Below are 22,609 nucleotides of genomic sequence, written 5' to 3' on the forward strand. Positions count from 1 at the left end.
AGCCCCTACCCCTCCTTCATTTTTATATTCCCTTCTTGTTCCCTTCCTAAATTTCCACTTATATTTTCCTCTCCTATCAGTTGTTGGCCTTTTCTTGAAGTATATCCTTCCTTTTTTAACTTTTACTTTACCTAGTCTTCTCCCCCGTACACTCCATGAAGCTTATCCCAATCTTGTACTTCACTGTCTAATTTCCTGTATATATTTTGGCCATCTTCCTCCCAAATTTTAGTTCTTATTTCTTTCCTGTCACATGCCTTCCTCTTTTTGTTTATCTCTGTCCGTACTGCTTTTGCCCTTTCATGCCTTCTTTATCTTTCAGTGTTTCTTGGACACCCTTCCGTCTTGAATATATGCCCTGTTGTCTACTGCTTACTAATTTTTGATTATTTACACTTATCTCCTTTATAGTATGCTTTCCCTTAGCTCATTGTGATGTATAAAAAAATTCTCTTGACTGATCATAGAAAATTTTAATTTGCTGCTCCCTTCTATAATCTCTACTAGCCGATGCAGTAGTTTACAAATACACTACCTGCCACTGTGTGCACCCTCCATTTTTCTAGTCTTTACCACAGGGCAATTGATTCCACTTTACTTTTACCTTTTCTTGGACATCATTTTCTTTCATCCTACCACTTTTATCTTCCCTTATCTTTTTTCATCTAATAGTTTACAAATATTTTAATGCATATGTATATTTTACTAATGCTTTCACATACTTTGCCAATATGTTCATACCATTTCTTTATTACAGTAGCTTAACTAGCTCTTTTTGCATCATAATGTAGCATTTCTCACCGGGCCTCTGCTGAAAATGGGCTCTGTTTCAGTCAGACTTTCCTGGCAAACAAATGATAAATAAATAAATAAATGTAGACATTTTTGTTCCTTTCCATTACTGTACCAATAAATGCACACCATATCTTACTGCTAGCACTTCGCTGCACGCAATCTGATCAAAACCAGTTTGTTTTACATTAAGAGGGTTTTATTCTGCATTCTGGTGGGAGCAGAGGGCTTATTCAACCCATTTGAGTTGGTGTGTTTATTTGATTGGTCTGAGGGCTTAACTGTGTAAAAGTCTTTCATCCTGCTGATATAAAAGCCTTACATTTTTTGAAACTGTGCTCATTTATTCAGAATTTCTCTGTGCATTGCTTGAACAGATGTGACTACAAGATCTTGGATTGCATCTGAAACCATCCGTGCACCTACAAAGCTGATATAAGTATGTTTTTTTATTATTATTTTTTTGCACTTGCTCTCAGTGCTTTTTAAGAGTTCTTTGCTGCAGTTATTGATTTTGTTGAATTTATCACTGTTTTTCAGCCTGCACTTTTTTTAAGAAATGCTATCTGTTTGTTGCCGTAATGCTCTTAGGTCATTTTAACATTATTTTGATATTTCCTACCCTCCTCTGATACTGCAAAAGTTGTTTGCCAAAATATTTCTTAGATTTGCAAACTTGTTTCTGTGTTTGTAGAAGTTTTCCTATGTTTGTGCACATTTTTCTCTACTTGGGAATCTTTCTCAGGGTTTCTGAACTAATTTTCAAGGCTTCCTTATACTGCAGGAGTTCTGGCTTTTGCTGTAAAGCATTTGTTTACTGCACTTGAGCTCAAAATCAGTTTGTTTTGCATTAAGAGGGTTTTATTCTTAATGTATCCTTCTCATCTACTAGGGATCTGGCATAACAGATAGGCACTTCCTTGTCATCTTTGCTTCTGGCCTGGTGAATATGGACATCTTGGGGCAGTATAGTAATTGACTCATGTTCACTGGCAACCATTTAATTTTAGAACAGACAAACACAGTGTGTAATAGATGTAGATACACAGTGTCATTGGAAGCAAAGCTCTCACATAAACGTACATGTAATACAAACCAGGTTGTCAGTGTTACACCCGAAACACTCACTAAGGAAGAAATGCATAGACCCATATATGTGTAGGTACTCACATATAAACTACTCAAAGACCTCCTAAGAGCATCTCTCAATGGCCCTGCGCACACTGAAAAAAGACAACACCTCACACATCGCATAACTCTGAAAATCATAGTAACCCTGCTTCCAAGCCCATAAGGGAACACACCACACAGCTAAACATTCTGGTTATTGGGGATTCCATTGTAACACATGTTGATGTCCCCCTTAGGCTAAACAAGGAGAAGATCACAGGTAGCTGTTTGTCTGGATCCTGGATCTGCCAGATCACACATATCAAAGGGAGGTCTTGCCTGCTCAATCTGGTAGACTTCTTTGAGAATGTCACCAGGGCCATAGATGAGGGTAAAACAATACATACCACTTATCTAGCTTTTGACACAATCCCCTACTTGGGAGTCAAAGATAAACTTACTGAGTTAGGCATAAACCTCTGTCATCAGATGGATAGCCAACTGGCTTACTGATGGGACACACATTGCCCAGAAAAGTGAATCCACTTCCAATAAAGATGCCTGTTACTAGCAGTGTCCCACAGGGCTTGGTGCTGAGACCCTCTCTGTTTGGTGTATATATATGTCTGTGAAGTGAAGGCCAATGTTGGGGGGCCTCTGGCTCACCAAGTTCGTTGACAACTGTATGCTGGAATTAATCAGTGAATCCCCAAACTATGCTGACATCCTAAAAGCAGGCCTAAAAATGATAAACAACTGGTGCCAAAACTATGCTCTGAGACTAAATGCTAAAAATGTGTAATTATACCCTTCGGTAAGTCAGATAGCCCTACAAATTATAATATTGATAGCACACACCTAAAAGTAGACCCAGTGGTGAGGGATCAAGGAACACAGATAGAAAGTAACCTAAACTTTGACCACCAGGTAGGTACGGTAGGTACATTAGTGAGGAAATCCTTCTTTGTGAATCAAATTATAAGTAAAGGCATGGTATCAAGATCAAAGGAAGACATAATGCCATTGTACTTGACCCTCATCAGACCCATAATCAAGTAAAGTATTCCCTTCCTCATGTACCTAAGACTTGCACCATTTGGAGTGGCCCCTGAAGTTTCTCACTAAAAAAATACAAAGCGTAAGACGCACATCCTTTTTTCAGCGTAAGATTTGTTTTTTTTTTATTTTTTATTTATTTATTTTTTTATTAACATTTGTTGACCGGGAAAGTCCGACTAGGTTCCACAGATCCTGTTTTCAGTGGAGGCCCGGGGAGAAACGCTCCATACATGTCTTATCCAGACCAACTAAAGGCCTTCTGTCTTTACTCCATCTCCATATTATTTATTGAGAGCGGACTTAATGCCTGACCTACAAGGCATTCTCTGATCCAGCCCTGATGAAAATGTTACATATTCATAAGAAAAATTATATGAGAGTTGTGTGCCATGGACCTGAAATTTATCTGTGACTCTAACAGAACTTGCTGGAGAGACACATTTGTATTCCAAAGACAACCTCATCTATGGAATACACTTCTCATCTTCATAAAACAAAACTCGTCTTTCACTGTCTTCAGAAAGAATTTGGATAAATAGATGAGAAACTATAAATTCACTCTTGGGGTACTGCCCATGTCCTTTATGGACAGAAGCAGTCTGTAAAATGACTCGGGGCTCCAACACCCAAAGGCCCACTACTCTGATATGACCCCATCCCATATATGGGGAATTAAGATATAATATTGTCATGTCCTGGGTATTATTGGCTAGACTTATAAATGCTATTGTGCCATTCACCTGGTAATCACCTATGAACCTATAATGATGTTTTGTCACATGTTTACTGGCAGTTCGTAACACCACTCCGCACACTTTACTTGGTGCCTTCATAAATGCTTCCCGGGTTGTTTTAGATTTTTGTTCAAAAGCCTGTGTATATCTGTAGAACCTCCCCATTGTCCATAACTGATACTAGAAGAAAATTCCCCCTATCAAAATTTAGTTCAACTGAAAGTTCCGATAATTGAACAAACATGTAGTGTCCAATACCTTTTCAATACTAATTTTATTAACTTCCTTCCTTTTGATTCTTCTTTTGCTGCTCTTCATCCAAAATCTACATTGCTGTCTCCTTATGTTCCATAGCCATTCCATCTCTTAATCTCTTTGTTTTACTTTCCATCTCCCTGCGCTTCTTCAACATCTCCCGGTGAAAAAGTGGAGACTATTTAGTTGGCTACGTCTCTCTTTCCCTGCTGCAAGTGGCTTTTCCCAGAATTTCCATCTTGCATGTACGTTTAATACTTAAAAGTTGCTGCTTATATTTCTCAAGCTCCAAAGTTTCTGCTGGTAAATCAACTTGGAATTCAACTTCAGGTTTCTACATTCCCTAAATATTGGTGTGAATTTACTTCTTTACTGTCTTGTGCCTGCCAAGTAGTTATCATCTTTTCTCCCCTGATGTTAAAACATTTCCTTTCTGCCATAGTTCACTGCTCCTTAAGCTGGTATGTGGAGCTGGACTAAAATTGGCCTCAAAAAACTCTCCGTTATGTGTGATGACATGTAAATATACACCCTATGTGCTCTGCCCAGCACAATCCTGTCTCTTCCATTTACTCAGCTATTCCATCATGTAGCTTTTGCAGACTTAGCCTCCACCCCTTATGGTACATTTATAAAACTAAGATGGTCTGTCCTCTTCCTGTCTTCCAGCTATTGCAATTTTTCTATTATTTCCTCTTGCATGGCCTCAAGCTCTACCCGACATATGCTGTGATCATTATCCACCTGTTTCATACCTTCAGTTTCATCTGAGAAGGCCAACATAGCATTCCCCCTTTGTAGGCTTGTATATCTTTTAGACATATTCAAAGAGCATGTCACTCATTCTTTTAACATCGCTATAGACTTCCATGTAAATTCTCTTGCATCTCCTTGCACTATAGATTTAATCTAAATTCTCTTTTATCTCCTTGCACTATAGACTTCATCTTAATTCTCTTGGATCTCTTGCTCTTGGTATTCTGCTGTTTTTCACAAGCCTTCACCCCTTGCTTCTGTGTCATGTCTATTTACACGTTATGGGTGTTTTTGCTCTCCTGTCTCCTCCCTTTAGATTGTTGGGCTCACCTTGGATATTTGTTCTACCTTTAAGAGAGATCTTTTTTCTTTGATTTTTTTTATTCCCCTCGGGTGGGTGGTCTGAGATCTCTTTCTGCTCAGCTCAGCACTATACCAGACGAAATGCAGCAATTTGACGTGGATGGGTATCACTTCCAATATAAAGTGCCACTATTCAGGTTCTTCTCACTGCACAGAGTGTTTACTGTGGTGTTGACAATCATAGCCAAAGCCTTGCAGGATACTGAGCTTCATGTGTTCCCCTAGATCATAAATGTCCTGCCAATGTCCCCTTTGGTTGGAGAGGCCCTCCCATTTATCCACATCTGCTGGACTTGATGTAAGTCAGGCAAGTGCATACCTGTATAGTGTTAGCTAAGTGCAAGTAGCAGCTGCAGCATAGGAAGAGCCAGTTAGGGAGGGAAAGGGCAGACTGGAGAGTAATGCCTCATTCATTTTCTGGGAGTGGGAAATGGTAGCGTGTCACTACTGGAGCACCTTTTGGTGGAAGACCCTAGAAGTGCAGTCCTTAGGCAGAGGGGCTTAACTCCACAAACCTATTCAAGGAGTAGCTTGCATTTTAGATGAATACAGTGGGTACATTTACTGCTAGGCTTTGCACAGCAGACATTGCATTGACCTTACTGGCCATCAATGGGTGGTTTGTAGGCAAAGCTCCAAAGAAGATGCTACAGTAAGACAATTACATTTTCTCTGCTTGCTCTTATCTTAATGAGGGGTCTCTGTTTCTGTGAATCCTTTACCTCTGGATGGCCCTGTTCTTGGGTGCAAGCCAGATTTTTGGGTCTAATGGAAAGTAGGGTTGGAGAACAGGGTTGATGGTTAGAGCACTTCATAGGACCCAAAAGCAAAAGCTAAACAACAAAAAAGTAAGCAGTGTGTAGCATTTCATTGTTTTACTTGAAGTGCTTGCTAATTGCGCCACGGCCAGGGGCAAGACATTTATGCTGTCATCTCATCATGTCACAGAAGGCACCAGCACAAGTCATAGAAACTCTAGAGAGAAAAAATGCCACATTTTGGTAATTGGAGAGACTGAACATGGTAGCAGGACCCCTCAAGGAGGATTTGCTCAAAGGTCAAATGATACTGTAAGAATATATCTGTTCTTTACTGTATATGCTTAGTACAGTAATTTTCTCATGGACTGTTCTGTGCAGTCTAAAAGAAAAAAAAAGAATAAACCTTCTTAGAGCAGCAGTTTGATATATTTGTTGAAGGATGATTTCTCGGAAAATCGTAAAACTATTTACTGTTTTATAAATGTAGGCATTTAGGTTGTATAAACATTGTAGTTTAAAAATATTCTTTTGTTTCATTTTACTTTGTAGTTCCTCGAGAAGCATTGCTGAATATAGAAGACTATGACCTTAATGTAGTGAGACTGTGCAGTTTAAAAATATTCTTTTGTTTCATTTTACTTTGTAGTTCCTCGAGAAGCATTGCTGAATATAGAAGACTATGACCTTAATGTAGTGAGACTGTGTTTCCAGGTGTTTATTCCTGACAGCCATGGCAATTTCACCATTGCACTTACTCCAGTTGTCTCTAATCCTATTTATGATAACAGTAAGTATTTTGTTTATATAAATATTGTTGATCACAATGTTAGAGGTGTTTGTCATTTTATCTATTGTGATAAAGCCATACTTGGTTTCTGTAAGGATTCCTGAGCAAAAAAAAAGTTGATACAGAATTGTAACTCATCTGTTGACTATGGAATTCCAAAGGAAGTTAAAATAGTAACATTGTCACTGTCTTAAGCCACTCTGAGTTGGAGAAGCTTGCATCTGTTTTTGTAAAGGGCTCACAATATGTAGTTGTGACAGCAAAGGAAAGGCAACCGTGGTGTATTCAGCTATTCTAGATTTCATTTCAGAACAGCCATACTCAGCCATTAGCTTTGTCTAATCTACACAGTACCGAAAACTGACTGTCTTATCCTTTTCCTCTTTCTGTCATTGGATAACTTTCAAGGAGTCTTAAGGACTTCTGAAGCTTTGGTTCTAATGACGTCACCTATAACTAAGTCATGGAGAGTAGTGCTTCTAATAATTATATCCAGTTTCTTGAACAAACTTTCCAAAGCTATCAGATGATCCTACCTCTAAGCTAGCCTTTTAAACGCTCTCCACAATCAAACTACAATATGTAACAAAATTAACTAAGAGAAGGCTTTACCCACATTCAGCTCACTTTCTCATTATTTTACTGTTTGCAAAAGCTGTAACTTAAATCTTAAGATGCCTGAAATATTTTATCAATTTACTATTTGGGAAAATTACTATGCTGTTCATGATATAAAACACCTCCCCTTAGAGGAAGCAGTAGCATACTTTAACAACAAATTCCTTGAGATCCTTGATTTACATGCACCTGTTCGTTCTTTATGGCGTTCTTCTAAAGACCCCCAAGATCACATTAAATACAGGCAATCCAGGAACGAAACGAAAAAATCCATTTTACAAGACAAAAAACAATACTACTGTAATTTACAGACAGTAAATCAAAATAACCCTAAGAGGTTTTGGGCAGGTTTAAATAATCTACTACATCCTGGACAAACTTCAACCCCAATCCCTGCTGCTACTATTGATAAAACCCCTGAAGATGTTTCTGACAGTTTTAACCGATTCTTTACTGAGACAATTCAAGCCCTAGCTAGCCAACTACCTCCTAGCTCCCCTGGTCCTGAAAGTAGCACCCCTAGAAACCTACTCGCATTCATCTTCCAACCAGTCGCCACTTCACTTATCTGTACCTTGATCAAAAAATTAAAACCCACTACACTTTCTGCTGATCAACTCCCTGCCGAGTACCTACAAAAATCAGCTGAAGCTATTGCTTAACTCGTCTCAATACTAATCAATCGAACCATAGTAGAATTTAAAATTCCCACCCTCTGGAAAATATCCTATGTAATCCCACTTCACAAAGGAGGCAGCTTTACTGAATTCTCCAATTATAGGCCAATAGCTATACTCTCTCCACTTGCAAAGATTATGGAAAAATGTATTCATAGACAACTCATGCACCACCTAATCCAGACTCACCTTATGGCAGGCACTCAGCATGGCTTCCGTCCTCATCACAGCACTACTTCAGCCCTGCTAGCCTTTACCAACACTATAAACCATAATCACAACAATAATTATATATCCTCAGCCCTCTTCTTGGATCTTTCCAAGGCATTCGATATGGTTGATTACCAACTTTTAATCCACACCCTGCAAACATTCTGTCTAGATACTAGAGCCCTTCAATGGTTTCAGTCCTACCTGAATGGTTGACGGCAGGCTGTCCTCTGGCAGAACAAACTCTCTAACCTTCTACCTAACACCCTTGGAGTACCACAAGGCTCTATACTAGGGCCCTTGCTGTTCATCTTCATTAATGACCTTTATACTGTCATCCCAAAAGTCAGCTGTATCCAATATGCTGATGACTACTCTGATTTGCTCGGCCACATCTCTAATAGAGTTATGGTCAGCTACCCAGACCATCTTTAATACGATAGAAAACTGTCTTTCTGAATGTCATCTGATCCTAAATCCCAAAAAAATTAAAATGCTGTTATTTTCACCAACACGTAGTCTACCATTTTCACCTTTACCATAAATTCAAATGATGGCACAATAATCTCCCCTGACCCCTCTACAAAACTGTTAGGTGTCATCATAGATAATAATCTAAAATTTGACCTGCGTGTTAACCAAGCTGTCAAAACCATCAATAAAAAAACTAGGGTCACTTTACAGAATAAAAGCCTTCCTAACCCCTCCAGCTAAAATTGCCATAGCTCGCTCTCACCTTCTTTCAACCCTTCTATATGCATCCCCTCTACTCTCGAATTTAAACAAGACTGTCCTTAACAAACTCTCAACTTGCTACAACCACATTGCCAGGTTTGCCACTGGGCAGCCATTTAGGACACATCATTGCATCAATCTAAACCAGCTTGGGTGGCTTGAACTACCCAGCCTAATCCAGTATAACCAACTGATTATGGCCTATAAAATCCTCTATAATCCGGACAATGCTCCTGCACTTAAAAGTATTATCACCCCCATAACAATCCTAGACCGCTTCGATCATCTAACAAACTACTAATTCAGACTAGCAAAATTAATAATGCAGCCGGTGACTCTCTCTTTGCAAACTCTGTAAGTAGATCCTGGAACTTTCTTCCAGCTGAAATTACCTTACTTTCCACCTTAGATCAATTTAAAACTAGACTCAAACAACATTTGTCACTTAACTGGCTATGTCACTGTATCAAGCTGGCTAACTCTCTCTAGAATGTGTAAAAATCTGTTAACCATCTTACTGTGTAATTTAATTTAATCCTGATTTACACTCAGGATTAACTCTAACTTGTGGAACTTGTTTAACTTGCTTATTTATGTTGTTGTTGTTTATCTTTCGGCTTTTTCCCGGTAAGGGGTCACCACAGCGGAACTCCGGTCCGCTAATGATTGGCAGTAGATTTTTTTTACGAAACGCCGAGGTGCCAGCTTGAAGCCCAACCTTCAACGAAGGCACGCCCATTTACGCACGCATGTCTTTCGAACGCTACCCAACCGCGGGGAGGACATGCATACTCCACACAGAAGGCACTCCCAAGCCAAGCCAAGAATCGAACGGGAGAACCTCTTGCTGTGAGGAAACAATGCTACGGCCGTACCACCGCGATCTCTGCAAATAGTCTGTTGGTAATATGTAATGCTGGTATTATGTAATGCTGTATCTGCTTACCCTTGGAGCTTTTCTCCCCTGGCCTCCACTGAAAATGGACTTGCATCCAGTCGGACTATCCTGGTCAACAAATGTAAAATAAAAAATGAAATAAAATATGACTGCTGATTTTGCTTTATTCTGAAATTTATCTTATAAATAAACTAGTCCTTTTTTCAAAATTGTTGTGTGCACAGTTGATTGTTTTTTAATGCTTATTTGTCTCCTCAAATTGCCCACTTGTTTTCCTAATTATATTGGCACACGTGAGGCTTGTGACCTTCACAATGCAGACATATTGAACAATTTTTTTCTAGAAGTAGATATTTTTAATTTTAGTATTATCTGCATTGACTAAGTAATATTTTATAATTAACTGGCTGAATTTGAAATAAACCTGTATTGACCATTATATAAACAATGTAAGGAAGTGTGTAAATGCTTTGAAGATAAGTCATAAATTGTTGTGGATTGGAAATGGATATAATTAATCTAATTAGTCTACAAGTGGTTTTCTAAATGAATGGTTTGTTTGCGGCTTAATTCATCCTCAGCTAGACATTTATAGAGAAACATCCAGATTCATAAATGCATAGTCTAAGTGTACATGTTCTGTATTCAGTAACGTAACTACCACATTTTTGTGCTGTTTATTCATTCAGAAAGAATACACTTTGTGGTAACCTTTATGAATCCCCCTCAATGTTTAACGCTGCAAGAAAATCAGTAGGAAAACTAAAATTAAGAGGAAGAAGATTGGGGTTATGCTTATGTTGTCTATTCACTCAGAACATTGTCCACATAGTGTAGGTGTTCATGAATCCGGCCTAAAATGTATTTGTAACTCTTCTTCTCAACAAGTTTTATCTTGTTTGTGTTATTTATTGGTCTGTTGCTAAGTTGTACTTTCTAAAATTTCTCAAATATTTTCAAAATTGCAAACCATTGTGCAAGCAGATTTTAGTAGTGCATTGTAAATAATTATAAGCATTATTTCTAATTATTAAATAATTTTCTTGCAAAGATTGTAAATGGTTTGTAGTTGCATGTATTGTTTGTACTGGTATGCTAACCTTATGTAGAAGTACTGTATGTAATGCTGTTTGTTGCACTTTTTTGTATTTTTGTATTCTGGTGGCTCAGTGGAACTACCATTTTAACAAATTTAAAATAAAACAAAAATGACTGCATGGTGTAGGTCTGTCTGTTGGCTTCTTGTTTCGGATGAGACAGAAGTTCTTAATGAAGAAGTGGTGTCAACATCTGACACATCCTGAGGTCGGGTTGGAGAGTAAACAACAGCAGAAACTTAAAAAAATACATCAGCTAAGTCTAATATCAGCAGATTCAACTCTTGACACTTGTTCAGTTCTCATTGTAAGTGTAGAAATGGATTTCTTTCATACAGGCCTGCTGCCATGAGGCTGAGCATCCAAATTTATTTATTTATTGATATTTGTTTACCGGGAAAGTCCAACTGGACACAGGTACCCTTTTTCACTGATGGCCTGAGGTGAAAAACTCCAAAGTAGCAAATTTAGTCCAATCAAAATTTATAGTTAAAAATGTTATAATGCAGTTTCAGTGAATACATACCATAGTACTCAGTATAATAAAATTTGTATTGATATTCACAAACATTAATAAATAAGCATTGTATTGAGCATTTACAGATAGAAGAGTGGTGTATAAGACAGGTAAGAATAATTGAAGAAATACATTAGAGTGAGGTATTAGAGGAGATGAGCAAATTTAAGCGTTAAAAGAGAAGCACCAATACAATGGTAATGTGGTTGTGGTAATTAGAAGTAGGTATAGTAGTTTAAGTCCTACAATAAAATGAAGTATTAGAAGGGGATACACAGGTTAAGTGATTTAGTGCTTTAAAGGGGAGTGATGAAGGATGTTAGTAGAAGCTGTGTCCCAGATAGACAAAGCAGGTACAAAGCCAGGAGGCAGAGAAGAAGTCTTTTAGTAATGGCTTGAAAAAGTGCAGGTGTGAGATAGGCATAATTGATGTAGGGATTTTGATCCAAGTTCTAGCTGCATTATTGCTAGTCAGTATACAAATAGGTTCATAGGCCAGTACTAGGCTAACTGCCCTTGTGGTCCATTTTAAGGCTAGCAAATTGTCCCATTTGAGAATCAAACTGTGCACTTTATTTTTGTAAGGTAAACACCTTAATCATTATGCCAACCCCCAACCCCTGTGTTGCAGGTGTCACTGGAGGACCAGCTTAGTGAAGGAAGAATTGATCAACTAGTGCCACCTGTTCCTTCTTTAAGGGTGTGGAGCTTGTCATTGTTAGGCATGAACTAGTGGAGGCAGGAGAGTGATTCCATGGCTTCTTGTTGGGGGGAGAGGGTCACAGCAGATGGTTCCTGGTAACACACATTGAAGCATGCTATATTGGTTTGAAGTGTCATTACAAGCTGTCCCCCAGTTAGAGACAGTCACCCCCTTTTAGGTTACACTATTTGTATAATAATAAAGCACTCCATTTCTCAACTAGTGTAATGACAACCCCTTCCCCAGCACTGTGAGTCAGGGGCAGGGGCCAAAGAAGAGAATGAAGAGGCACGACTTTTTCATTCTCTTTCTATTTTACCTCTATTGTTACTGTCTGTTATACATTTATTTTGCATCTGTCTGGCTATCTGCCCGTGTCTCTCTCTCTCTCTGGCTATCTGTGCATTTGTGCAGGGAGAGAGACAGATGTTAACAGCAGGTAAAATGGCATCAGAAATATTCAGTCTAGGGATTTAAACCTCTTCTGCAACATCAAAAGAATGGTATGGAGGGATAAGTATATATTGCAGAGGATACCTTTACTCTGGAAAAGACTCCCCACCCTCATAAAACAAAGTTCATCCCTTTCCATATGCTCCACTTGGATCTATGGTGGGAAACAGAAACTTTACCTCAGGCCTGCCCCCTGTACTAATAATGGACAGAGGCAACTCCCTAAATGCTTTACCCGATGCATGGGTCCCTTCAAATTATCTATAGTATGATTCCAGTTATTCTCATTGAGATAATGTATAATTTTACTTATGTCTTGGCACAAAGCCTTCAAGAGGACTGCAATCTAAAAAAAAGAATCACGCTACTTCTTAAGTTCTATAATACATGACAATATGTGTGCTTTGACCATGGGATGGGTAAGGCCAGTCTGTAACCACATGGGATAAGTTAACTTGAGCACAAAAATGGGAAATGTGCTAGGCTTAAAATGACCCACCAGGGCAGATAGCCAAGTACTCACCTATGAATCTATAAAATGCAAACCTGGAAATATATACAACAGCAGCAGATGCTGACTGGGGTCTGTACTAAACAGGCTTTCACATATCAAGGGTGTTGTACAGGTCTGTTTGTACACTAATATCTGTTAAGCACACAACTTACCATGTATTGTAGAACTTATGAAGTAGTATGATTCTTTTTTTCAGATTGCAGTTCCCTTGAAGTCTTTGTGCCAAGACATCAGTAGAATAAACTTTTTCATGGAAGTAAAAATTGTTTCTTGATGTTTTATTTCTGTGGTATTTTTCACTAATTGATATGCACTCATGATGTAAAATGTCTGTGTGTGAATGTGCACGTGCATGTGTGTGTGTTTACTTTGTGCATGTGTTTAATATACTTACATAATCTAAGAGTATAAAGAAAAACACAGCCCAGCAGAAGGAAATAGTGTGGTGAATTTAGCACAATTGTGGTTCAGTGCAGATTAGACTTGCATGAGTGCTGTTGTGGCTTGGTCATGCTTGGGACGGTGTTGTATAATGAGTATTCACAGCTGCAATGATAGTAACTCTGATGCTGAAATGACCAAACTGTGACTGAACACTGAACCCTAGGGGGAAAGTGTTAGGGAAGTGATGTGCCCCATGCTGTGCAGTGAATCAAAGCTCCATATAGATGCAGTATAATCCATGTGTAGTGATTTAAAAGTCTTACACTCCCTGCTGCACAATGCAGCAGCCTGATTAAAGCCAGGACTTGAAGACACATCTACTCTAGAGGTCTAATCCAAGAGAAAATGGTAGCCTGGTGTGATTGGTGGCACAAAGTAGGCACTAATTGATAAGCCCACCCACCTTTTTATAAGGTATACATAAAGAAATTAATTTGTTCTAACATGTGGTGCCACCTTACTTCAGGACTGCTGTCCTAAAAGAAACCTGTCTCTGTGAATTATTTACTGTATATTGCTTTGTTACAAGCTCAAAACAACCTGAAAGCAGATTTCACTGTACTGTAAATTTGTTAAATGGCAATGAACAAGGTGGAGATGGTGCCTCCAGGGCAAGTTCTGCAGAAAACATGATCTAAAAGAGATTGTGTGCAGTTCTTCATTATGTAAAGTAGGTAGAAAGAATAAATTAAAAATTATATTTCATTTACCTTGAGTTAATCTCCGACAGGTTCAGCACTGGCTACATTACTGCCACTCAGATAACCTAAAAAATGCAAACAAAATATCATCTTTGCTCTGCTGAACATTTGAATAGGAGCTGCATGATTTGTGGTCATGAAAGAGGGGAAGTGTTGCATGTTAACGCCAGAGCTCCTTGTAGGACAGGTGAGGAAATGTCCCATTGGAGAACGGAATTAGAATGCAAAAATCTAACTGGATAGAGGAAGGTTTCTAATTATATGCACCATCTTTTGACTTAGCTTTTTTGCCCTTGTTTCATTGGAATCTCCAGTAGTGTGCTCACATTCTCCTCAGCAAAAATTCTATTCTCTATCCTGGCCAACCTCTAATAAACCAAAGGCTGTCTGGTTGCCCTGCACTGTGAGACCCTGCCTAGGTGGAACGCTAAAGTGCTTTCAGCTAAGGTAGATCTCCTCAGCAAAAGTTTTATTCTCTGTCATAGCCAACCTCCAATAAACCAAAAGCTGTCTGATTGCCCTGCAGTGCGAGACCCTGCCTCTGTGGAACGCTAAAATGCTTTCAGCTAAAGTAGACCCGCTCTGGTATTTTTCACTTGAGTTTCCCCCTTCTACAGCTCCATTTAGACCAGGGAACATACCTCCCCAAAGAAGAAGTCCAGGGATATTCTGAAAAATAGCCCCCTCCATCTGCATATATGTGCAGTACTTTTTGATAAAGCTTATTTTTTAAGGTGTTTGTATTGCTAACCCATGGCGTGCACACAAGCTGTTCTGCAGCAGTCCCTTTTCCCAACTCTCCAGCCTCTTCACTAACTGTAATAGGTAGATTCTGCATTTTAGTTTTTATAGGAATGCCACTAGGTGGCGATATATTCCCACTCGTATTGGGTAACTTTCTGTACTTTTTCCCTGTTCCCTGCAGCTCTAAGGCTTGTTGCCCTTTCCCATTGTTTTTTTTTTTTGCACAATTGTCACACCTGTTCAGTTCTCCTTGAATTAGACCAAACTCATAAGTAACATACATCTGAGCTTGTCAATACCTTTGAGTGCTTGAGACTGCCTGTATCACTGATTGTTTTTGTTGGTCTCTTCTGCTCCCTTCTCCTTCTCAACTCTGCCCGCTCCATTCGCCCTTTGGGTTCACTCTGCTCCCCTACCCTGCCCATAATTCCCACCTGCCCGCAGTGCCTCTACACTTAGAACCCAAAACCACACCCCCTTTAGCATTCGGCCTATCTGGACAATCCTCACCCACCTCATCATCCACTAACCCCTCCTGTTTCTACTACCCAGGACCCTCCCCTTACCTATTATTAGCTTTCCTCCTTCCTCATTCTTACTACCTAAGACCACATGCCACTTTACCTTCTGCTAAGACCTTCTCTCCTCTGCACATCCTCACTGTATACTATAACCTTACATTACCATGCAAATCAAACCCACACATACTATGCCATTAATATGTCTACCTTTCCTCCTCTACTGCCTACTCTATCTTACCAGACTACCTGACTTTTCTTACTCCTCTCTCTGTCATACAACTTCAATATATGCCTTAAAAGAATCGCACCTCTCAACTTATACCTCTCCTTAGCTCTGTTACTATAATGACTCTCTCCTCTTTATTAGAAGGTTCTCCCTGATATCTGTAATAGAGTCCCAATCCTTCACAATCCATACATCTCCAGCTACCCTGCTCTCATCTCCAACTCCAAAGAATCTAAATACCTTGCCTCCTTCCTACTCCAACTAATCTCTATCCTCCTTTCTGGTGACATACATCTTAATCCCAGACCTTCAGACAACCAGGCTTCTAACCCTAACTTGCCCTCCTCACCCTCTCACCATAAATCTCTCATTTTTGCAACCATTAACACCCAACATTTATGCAATAAACTTCCTACCCTTCATGCCTGGCTATCCCATTACCACCCTGGTATTGTCTCTATCACTGAAACATGGCTAAAACCTCACATAAAAGATTTCGAAATTACCCCTCCCAACTGCAAGTTCATAAGAAATGACAGAACTCTAAAGAAAGGTGGTGGAGTAGCCCTACTTTTCTCCTCCTTCCTAACAGCGACACCCTTTACCAAGCCTATAGCCCAATTCGCAACAGCTGAACTAACCTTGGCCCTCCTAAAAATTAATAACCATAAAAACATATGTATAACAGCCCTTTATATTCCACCAGGAAATAACATCCCCATTCTTGAAGATATCCTGTCTTGGTTCTCATCCAATATAAGCAATGAAACTATACTCCTAGGTGATGTAAATATAAAATGGACTTCTATTCATCACCTCAGAAATATACACCTATACAACTACACCCAAATGATTACATTTCCTACCAGATTTAATAAAGGCAACACCATCATTTGCTGTGCTCAATCTCTTCCCAAACTCATGCAACTAACACAAGATGCCTTATCTTGTACCGAGTCTTGGATGCCGTGTAATCACCTTGCTCTCAATGCATCCAAAACCAAAATCATGATCTTTACCCCATCTAAAAAAAACCTCAATCGATAAAAAATCCTTCTCCATAGTGAGTCAGAATAAGATTCCCATTGAAATAGTCGCCCATACAAAACTTCTAGGTGTTATCATTGATGAGCAGTTAAAGTCTGACATTCATATACAAACTAGTATTAAGAAAACACACCACAAGCTCGGAATACTGTATTGTCACAGCCGTTATCTCACTCCCTCATCCAAACATGTACTCTCTACTTCCTACCTCATCCCCTCTCTCTTGTATGGAGCCCCCTCTCCTCACCAACCTTTAATCTTCCCTCAAGTCAAAACTTTCATCCTGCTACAATAAAATCTCTAAGTTTGCTACTGGGACCAAATCCTCCTCCCACCACTGTGATGCACTCCACTCCTTGAACTTGCTGGAACTACCCCACTATCTCTCTTACATTTAACTTTTAACTGCTCACAGACTCATTTTCAAACCCTCTAACTGCCCTTCCCTCTCCCCCATCCTCACCTTGCATCATCCTGACAGACTACTCAGGTCTAGTAACCAGAACCTCCTCGAAGTATACAAACTCTTATGCGCTCCTGGGCAATTTCTCCTGTCTTTCTCCCTCGCTCGTCTATGGCATTCACTGCCCCCCACATTCGAATCACCGAAAAACACTCCGCCTTCAAGACCATGCTCCATTCCCATCTTTCTTCTTACTGGGAATGGTCATGCTCTCACCCCACCTGACTCTCTCTATATCATTTCTGTTCCCCCATGCTTTTTTTTCTCTTTTCTCAAAACCCAGCCTAGTGGCTCCCTTCATTTCATTTCCACTCTCTCTCCCTTTTTTTCCTTTCTCATAACTCAATATTTTTACCTTTCACTGTTCTACTCTCCTCCTCTAATCTCACTGAGTGCATAAATGCCTGCACTCCAAATTATACTTATGTACTCCAAAATACTTACGTTTTAATTTCATTCAATGCTTTGTTATAACACCTTGCTCAAATGTTATTATTCTGTCTTCTAGATTACTGTGTTTTAGTAGTTTTTGAAAATAATATTGTACTTGTTAACTTTGTTGATATTAGTTTTGTAATAATTGTTTGTGGAGCTTTTCTCCCTGGGCGTCCATTGAAAATGGGCTCATTTTTGGCCCAGTGGACTTTCCTGGTTAACAAACTGCAAATAAATAAATAAATAAATAAAATTTATTTTTAAGGCTTATTTTTAATCTGTTTGTTAAACCCCAGATCAGTGGCGTGGCAGCAGGTGAAATGCACTCAATTCTTCACAATTGTGTATCAGTGCATTATTGTACATTATATTTCAAGGGGTGGGAAGAGTAAAAGTTCAGTAGGGAAATGCTAGAGACTGATCAGTTATTGCTGTATCTGAACAGACCCAGTCAAGCAGATGAGCTAATTGATAATTTTGACAGTATCTGACAAAACCGTAAATTGTCAACAGTAATGCTTTTCATTTTATGTCCTTGTATAATGTTGTGACATCTTTTCTCATTGTCCTAAAATTATTTTGTGCTCAAGGAAGCCATAACATTTAAGCTGTTAAATAGACAGCAGTATTATCAGCAAGTTCTGTTTTTTTTTTTATTATAAAATATTTTTAGTTTAGCATGGAAGATGTAAGGATTTGTTCAGTGGCTGCTGCTGTCTGGATTCCTCTTTCAGCAGCATGGTTTCAAAAAACAGCAGTGGTTTGATAGATTTGCTCAGCAGAATCCACCAGAAGCACTGAGATAGCAAAAGTAGAGATTTGGAGGATTGAATTTGGAGAGGAGAATATACCCGATACAGATTTGTGTGATTTTTCTTAAAATCATAATTTGCCATTTACTTAAATTCAGTGTCACTTCCATCCTTTAAGAGGATTCTGCTATTATAACCCTTTATACTAAGCAGATCAGGCAGTTTCTTTTTTTTGTGTTGGTCAGAGCAAGAGATCTAGCATTTTACTGCAATCAGCAATCAGCAGAGAAACACTGCTGCTCCTCTTCTGTTCAATCTCTTCAAAGACAGAATGATTTCTCAACCAGAACACCATGGTTTCCTTATCCCTGAGCCATACCTTTCAGAACTTGTGCAGATTATTCTTTGAGGGAAGGGCAGAATACCTTCTGCAAGGACTTACAAAATGAAAACGATTTTCATCATGTTGCAGTCGGCAGATCACACATATTTTTCTGTTTCTTTTCCCATTAGAATTCACATTGCAGCAACCTTTAAGTTTTGTGTGATTCCCCAGTTCGCCCAAGGAGGCTTTAATTAAGTTTTTAATGCACAGTTGAAATGCTTTTTATCTATGTGTTACAAAGAGAAATCCCATTCAGATACACACATAACATCATTCATTTGCTTGACAACTATACCTGACCCTTGTACGACCCAATTCTTTTCTTCCACTCGCACAGTTCATATGTTAACCTTTGTTGTCATTGCAAGAAGGTTCTGGGATTCTTTTCCTGAAAATCATAAAAACTCTTAGTGCTTTTATAGTTGAAATGTCACCAGTCTGGGCCTGTACTGTCACTGCTTGTACTGTCTGAGACTTGGGCATATTGTGCAGTGCCATATATGCCAGAGTTTTATTCTGGTCACATGTGGGTTGAATAGGAGCAAGCTTCAGGCCTGTCCCATTGTTCTGATGGTTTCCCAAGCAGAGATTGAAAAGAGGGACCTCTGCATAATTCCAGGCAGGACCCAGAGTAAAGAAAAAAAGGTAAGACTGGAGTTGGATGTTGGTTGTGGCTTCTGTCTGGTAAGCCTGGTGGGAAAAGTAGCCTCACTCCCTTCCCTTTGTTATGTGCCTAATTTCAAGTTGCTAGATCCGAATTCACCCCTTTTTACTGATGGAGCCACAGAGGTGTAAACCCCAAATTTCCATCTTTAAGAGCAAGTTCTGGATATTTTTAGTGGCATCCCCTCATATTTGAACTCCTTACAGAGGGGTAAACTGTAAAGTAAATTCATGTTGAAGAAGCCATTGAATACTACAGTGGTATGTGTGTAGTTGATCTCCTACTCGGACAAAATACTGCACTGGTCTCCCATCAAAGTCAATTTAAGTTTGTTAGACGGAAGAGAGGAAACTCTCTTGTTCCCGCAGCAGGTAAGTACAGTCTTCTCCGAGATGTTGAACACTTGATGCCCGGTTCAGCTTGCTTTGGAATCTAGCCTCCCAGGTGAGGAAGAACACAACACAGATAGGGAAGCCTCTGTGATGTTATTGAAGAGCTTTGTCCAGGCCATTGAATCCTCAGTACCACCCAGTGTCACTTCTGGCATGCACCCCACCTCATACTGGTGACCTGACATCAAGTGCCAGTACTCAGCACTCAGGTGATGTCAGTGGAGCTCAGGCAGTCTGGAACTGGAGGCATGAGTGCCCCTTTTCTACTTCTGAAACAACCTAAATGATTTGTTTTGAATGCTGTGGGGTCCCTGCTTTCAAAATAGCTAGACATTATGTGACCTGTTTCCCTACAGCTCAGTCTCCCTGTGATTTATCCTTGGGGAAATTCTGAGATTATGAAAATTGTGTGTGGAATGGCATATTCCTCTTGTTCCTTTCCTCAGAATACGCATACCTCATTCTGTATGAGAGGGACAACAAGGTCCTTGGGTCATCCCATCCCCCCACAAGCTTGTCCTAAAGAGTGCTGTCCTGACAGCCTGGAAGTAATTACATTCCATAGAAGGTAAATGCCCCTCAACAGTGCACTGACATTTTCTCTAATCACCATAAGGTTGAGCTGAGCCTGAGCTTCAAGTTTCAGCACAGGTAACAGCAGAGGCTATGGCAGTTATCTACCTTGCCACTGTCCAATGTTTCCAGAGATAGTTTTTTGGCAGTTTCTTTTTCTGCTGCTTTATGTCTTTGTACCTTCAGCTTCCCTTATCACCTGTTGCATTTTTGGTTCTAGTTAGTTAACATGCTATTTGTAAATCTTGCATCCCTCCCTGGTGCTGGTTTCAAGTAGGCTTTAATTAAGATTTTGATGACTGTTTCTTCATTAAGCTTTCATGTATTACACTATATTATTGGCTGTGCTGATCTCATAAATGTGACAGCAGTACCAGGTATATGGAATCTTCTGATCCTGTGACTATGGTAGTAGTGTTTTAATTAAGCGCTTTTCGTCACCTTCTTAAGGCAACTTCTTCAGATTACACTCTTGAACAACACATAGCCATTAAGTAGTAAAGTATCAATCACATGATCGTACCTAAATGGTGCATTGATTTCACAAAAGTAGTACTTTGTTAAAAACTTTTAAAATATGTTTGTCACTTTTTATGACCAAAAAGTGTAATGTCACAGTTGTTGTGGGCTAACACACAATTTTCAACATATAAAAACATCAATACTCATATAAAAATGTAAACGACAAAAATAAAAAATGTATATATGTACACATTTATAACATCAATAAAATACTATACTAATAAACCAAGTAATTCTATAATATTAAGTTATTCACTTTCTCTCCAAGCTTTTAAGTTTTAAGAGACATATGTTGCAGTGGTCGTTTAAACCTGGTTCAACAAAGGCATTTGATCTAATTTGCCATGCCAGTTCGTGTTCTTCGAGAAGTAAATTATAAGGGCCACCTCGAATGTTAGATTGAACTTGATCTATTGCCTTAAAACTAAATTTATGACCAAAATTTGCCATACAGTGCCTAGCCAAGGTGTTGTCGTTTTTGTTTGTATTTATTGCATAAGTATGTTTGTAAATTCTATCCCTAAGTCTACGCTCCGTTTTTCCAATGTAAAAAGCTTTACATGAGGAACACGAAGCAACGTAGACCACCATTTTTGAATTACAATTTAAATTGTATTTTATTTTGTACTTCGTTCCATTGATAGAAAATGAACTACCTGTAGCAATGAATTTACACATACTACAGCAGCCACAGGTGGACATACCCATAAGTCTATAAACCCTCCTGGTATTGGTAGACTCTAATATAGATTTTAAAGGTGACGGAAAGCGCTTAATTAAAACAGTATTTTCAAGTGTTTGGTGTTGTTTGGTTGTTTCCTTGGAGTCTTTATGTTAAGAGTTTTTGCAGTTTAGAATTTGGTTCATAGTTTTCTTGACTATGGTAGTAGTACTTGGTGCATAGGCTCTGCTGATCCTGTGTTAGCAGTACCTGATGCATGGGCTCTGCTGATCCTATGACTATGGTAGTAGTACCTGGTACATGGGCTCTGCTGATCCTGTATTGTCAGTACCAGGTGGACTCTGCTGGTCCTGTGACTGTGGCAGCAGTACCTGATGCATGAGGTCTGTTGATCCTGTAGCTGTAGCAGCAGTACCTGATGCATGAGCTCTGCTGATCGTATAACTGTGGTAGTGGTACCTGGTGCATGGACTGTGCTGATCCTGTGTTAGCAGTACCAGATGCATAGGCTCTGCTGATACTGTGACTGTGACAGCAGTACCTGATGCATGGACTCTGCTGATCCTATGACTGTGGCAACGGTACTTGGTGCACGAGCCATGCTAATCCTATGACTGTGGTAGTAGTACCTGGTGCAAGGATGCTGTCACTTTGGCAGCCTTACCAGGTGCATGGGCTCTGCTGATCCTGTGATTGTGGCAGCAGTACCTGATGCATGCACTCTGCTGATCCTGTGACTGTGGTAGCAGTACCTGTTGCATGGATCCTGTTACTATGGCAGCAGTATCAAGTACATGCACTCTGTTAATCCTGTGACTGTGGCAGCGGTACCTCATGCATGGGCTGTGCTGATCCTGTGACTGTAGTAGTAGTACCTGTTGTGTAGGCTCTATTGCTCCTGTGACTATGGCAGCAGTACCTGGTACATTGTTCTCTGCTCATCCTGTGGCAGCAGTACCTGATGCATGGTTCCTGTGACTTTGGCAGCAATATCTGGTACATAGGCTGTCATGATCCTG

At 39.5% G+C, this 22,609-nt stretch overlaps 1 protein-coding gene across 1 annotated transcript in view; it reads left to right on the forward strand.

Moving 5' to 3' along the window:
- Window positions 1-22,609, forward strand: part of LOC122788078 (proto-oncogene c-Rel-like) — a 1,849,952-nt gene that overhangs the window by 1,048,409 nt on the left and 778,934 nt on the right. Inside the window, exon 5 of the mRNA XM_044055006.1 lies at window positions 6,477-6,617. Coding sequence (XP_043910941.1) covers window positions 6,477-6,617 — 141 coding nt within the window. The remainder of the gene's footprint in view (window positions 1-6,476; window positions 6,618-22,609) is intronic.

This window comes from Protopterus annectens, chromosome 1.part2 (assembly GCF_019279795.1).
Source record: "Protopterus annectens isolate FY-2018-M chromosome 1.part2, PAN1.0, whole genome shotgun sequence".
In the NCBI taxonomy this organism is placed as follows: Eukaryota; Metazoa; Chordata; order Ceratodontiformes; family Protopteridae; genus Protopterus; species Protopterus annectens.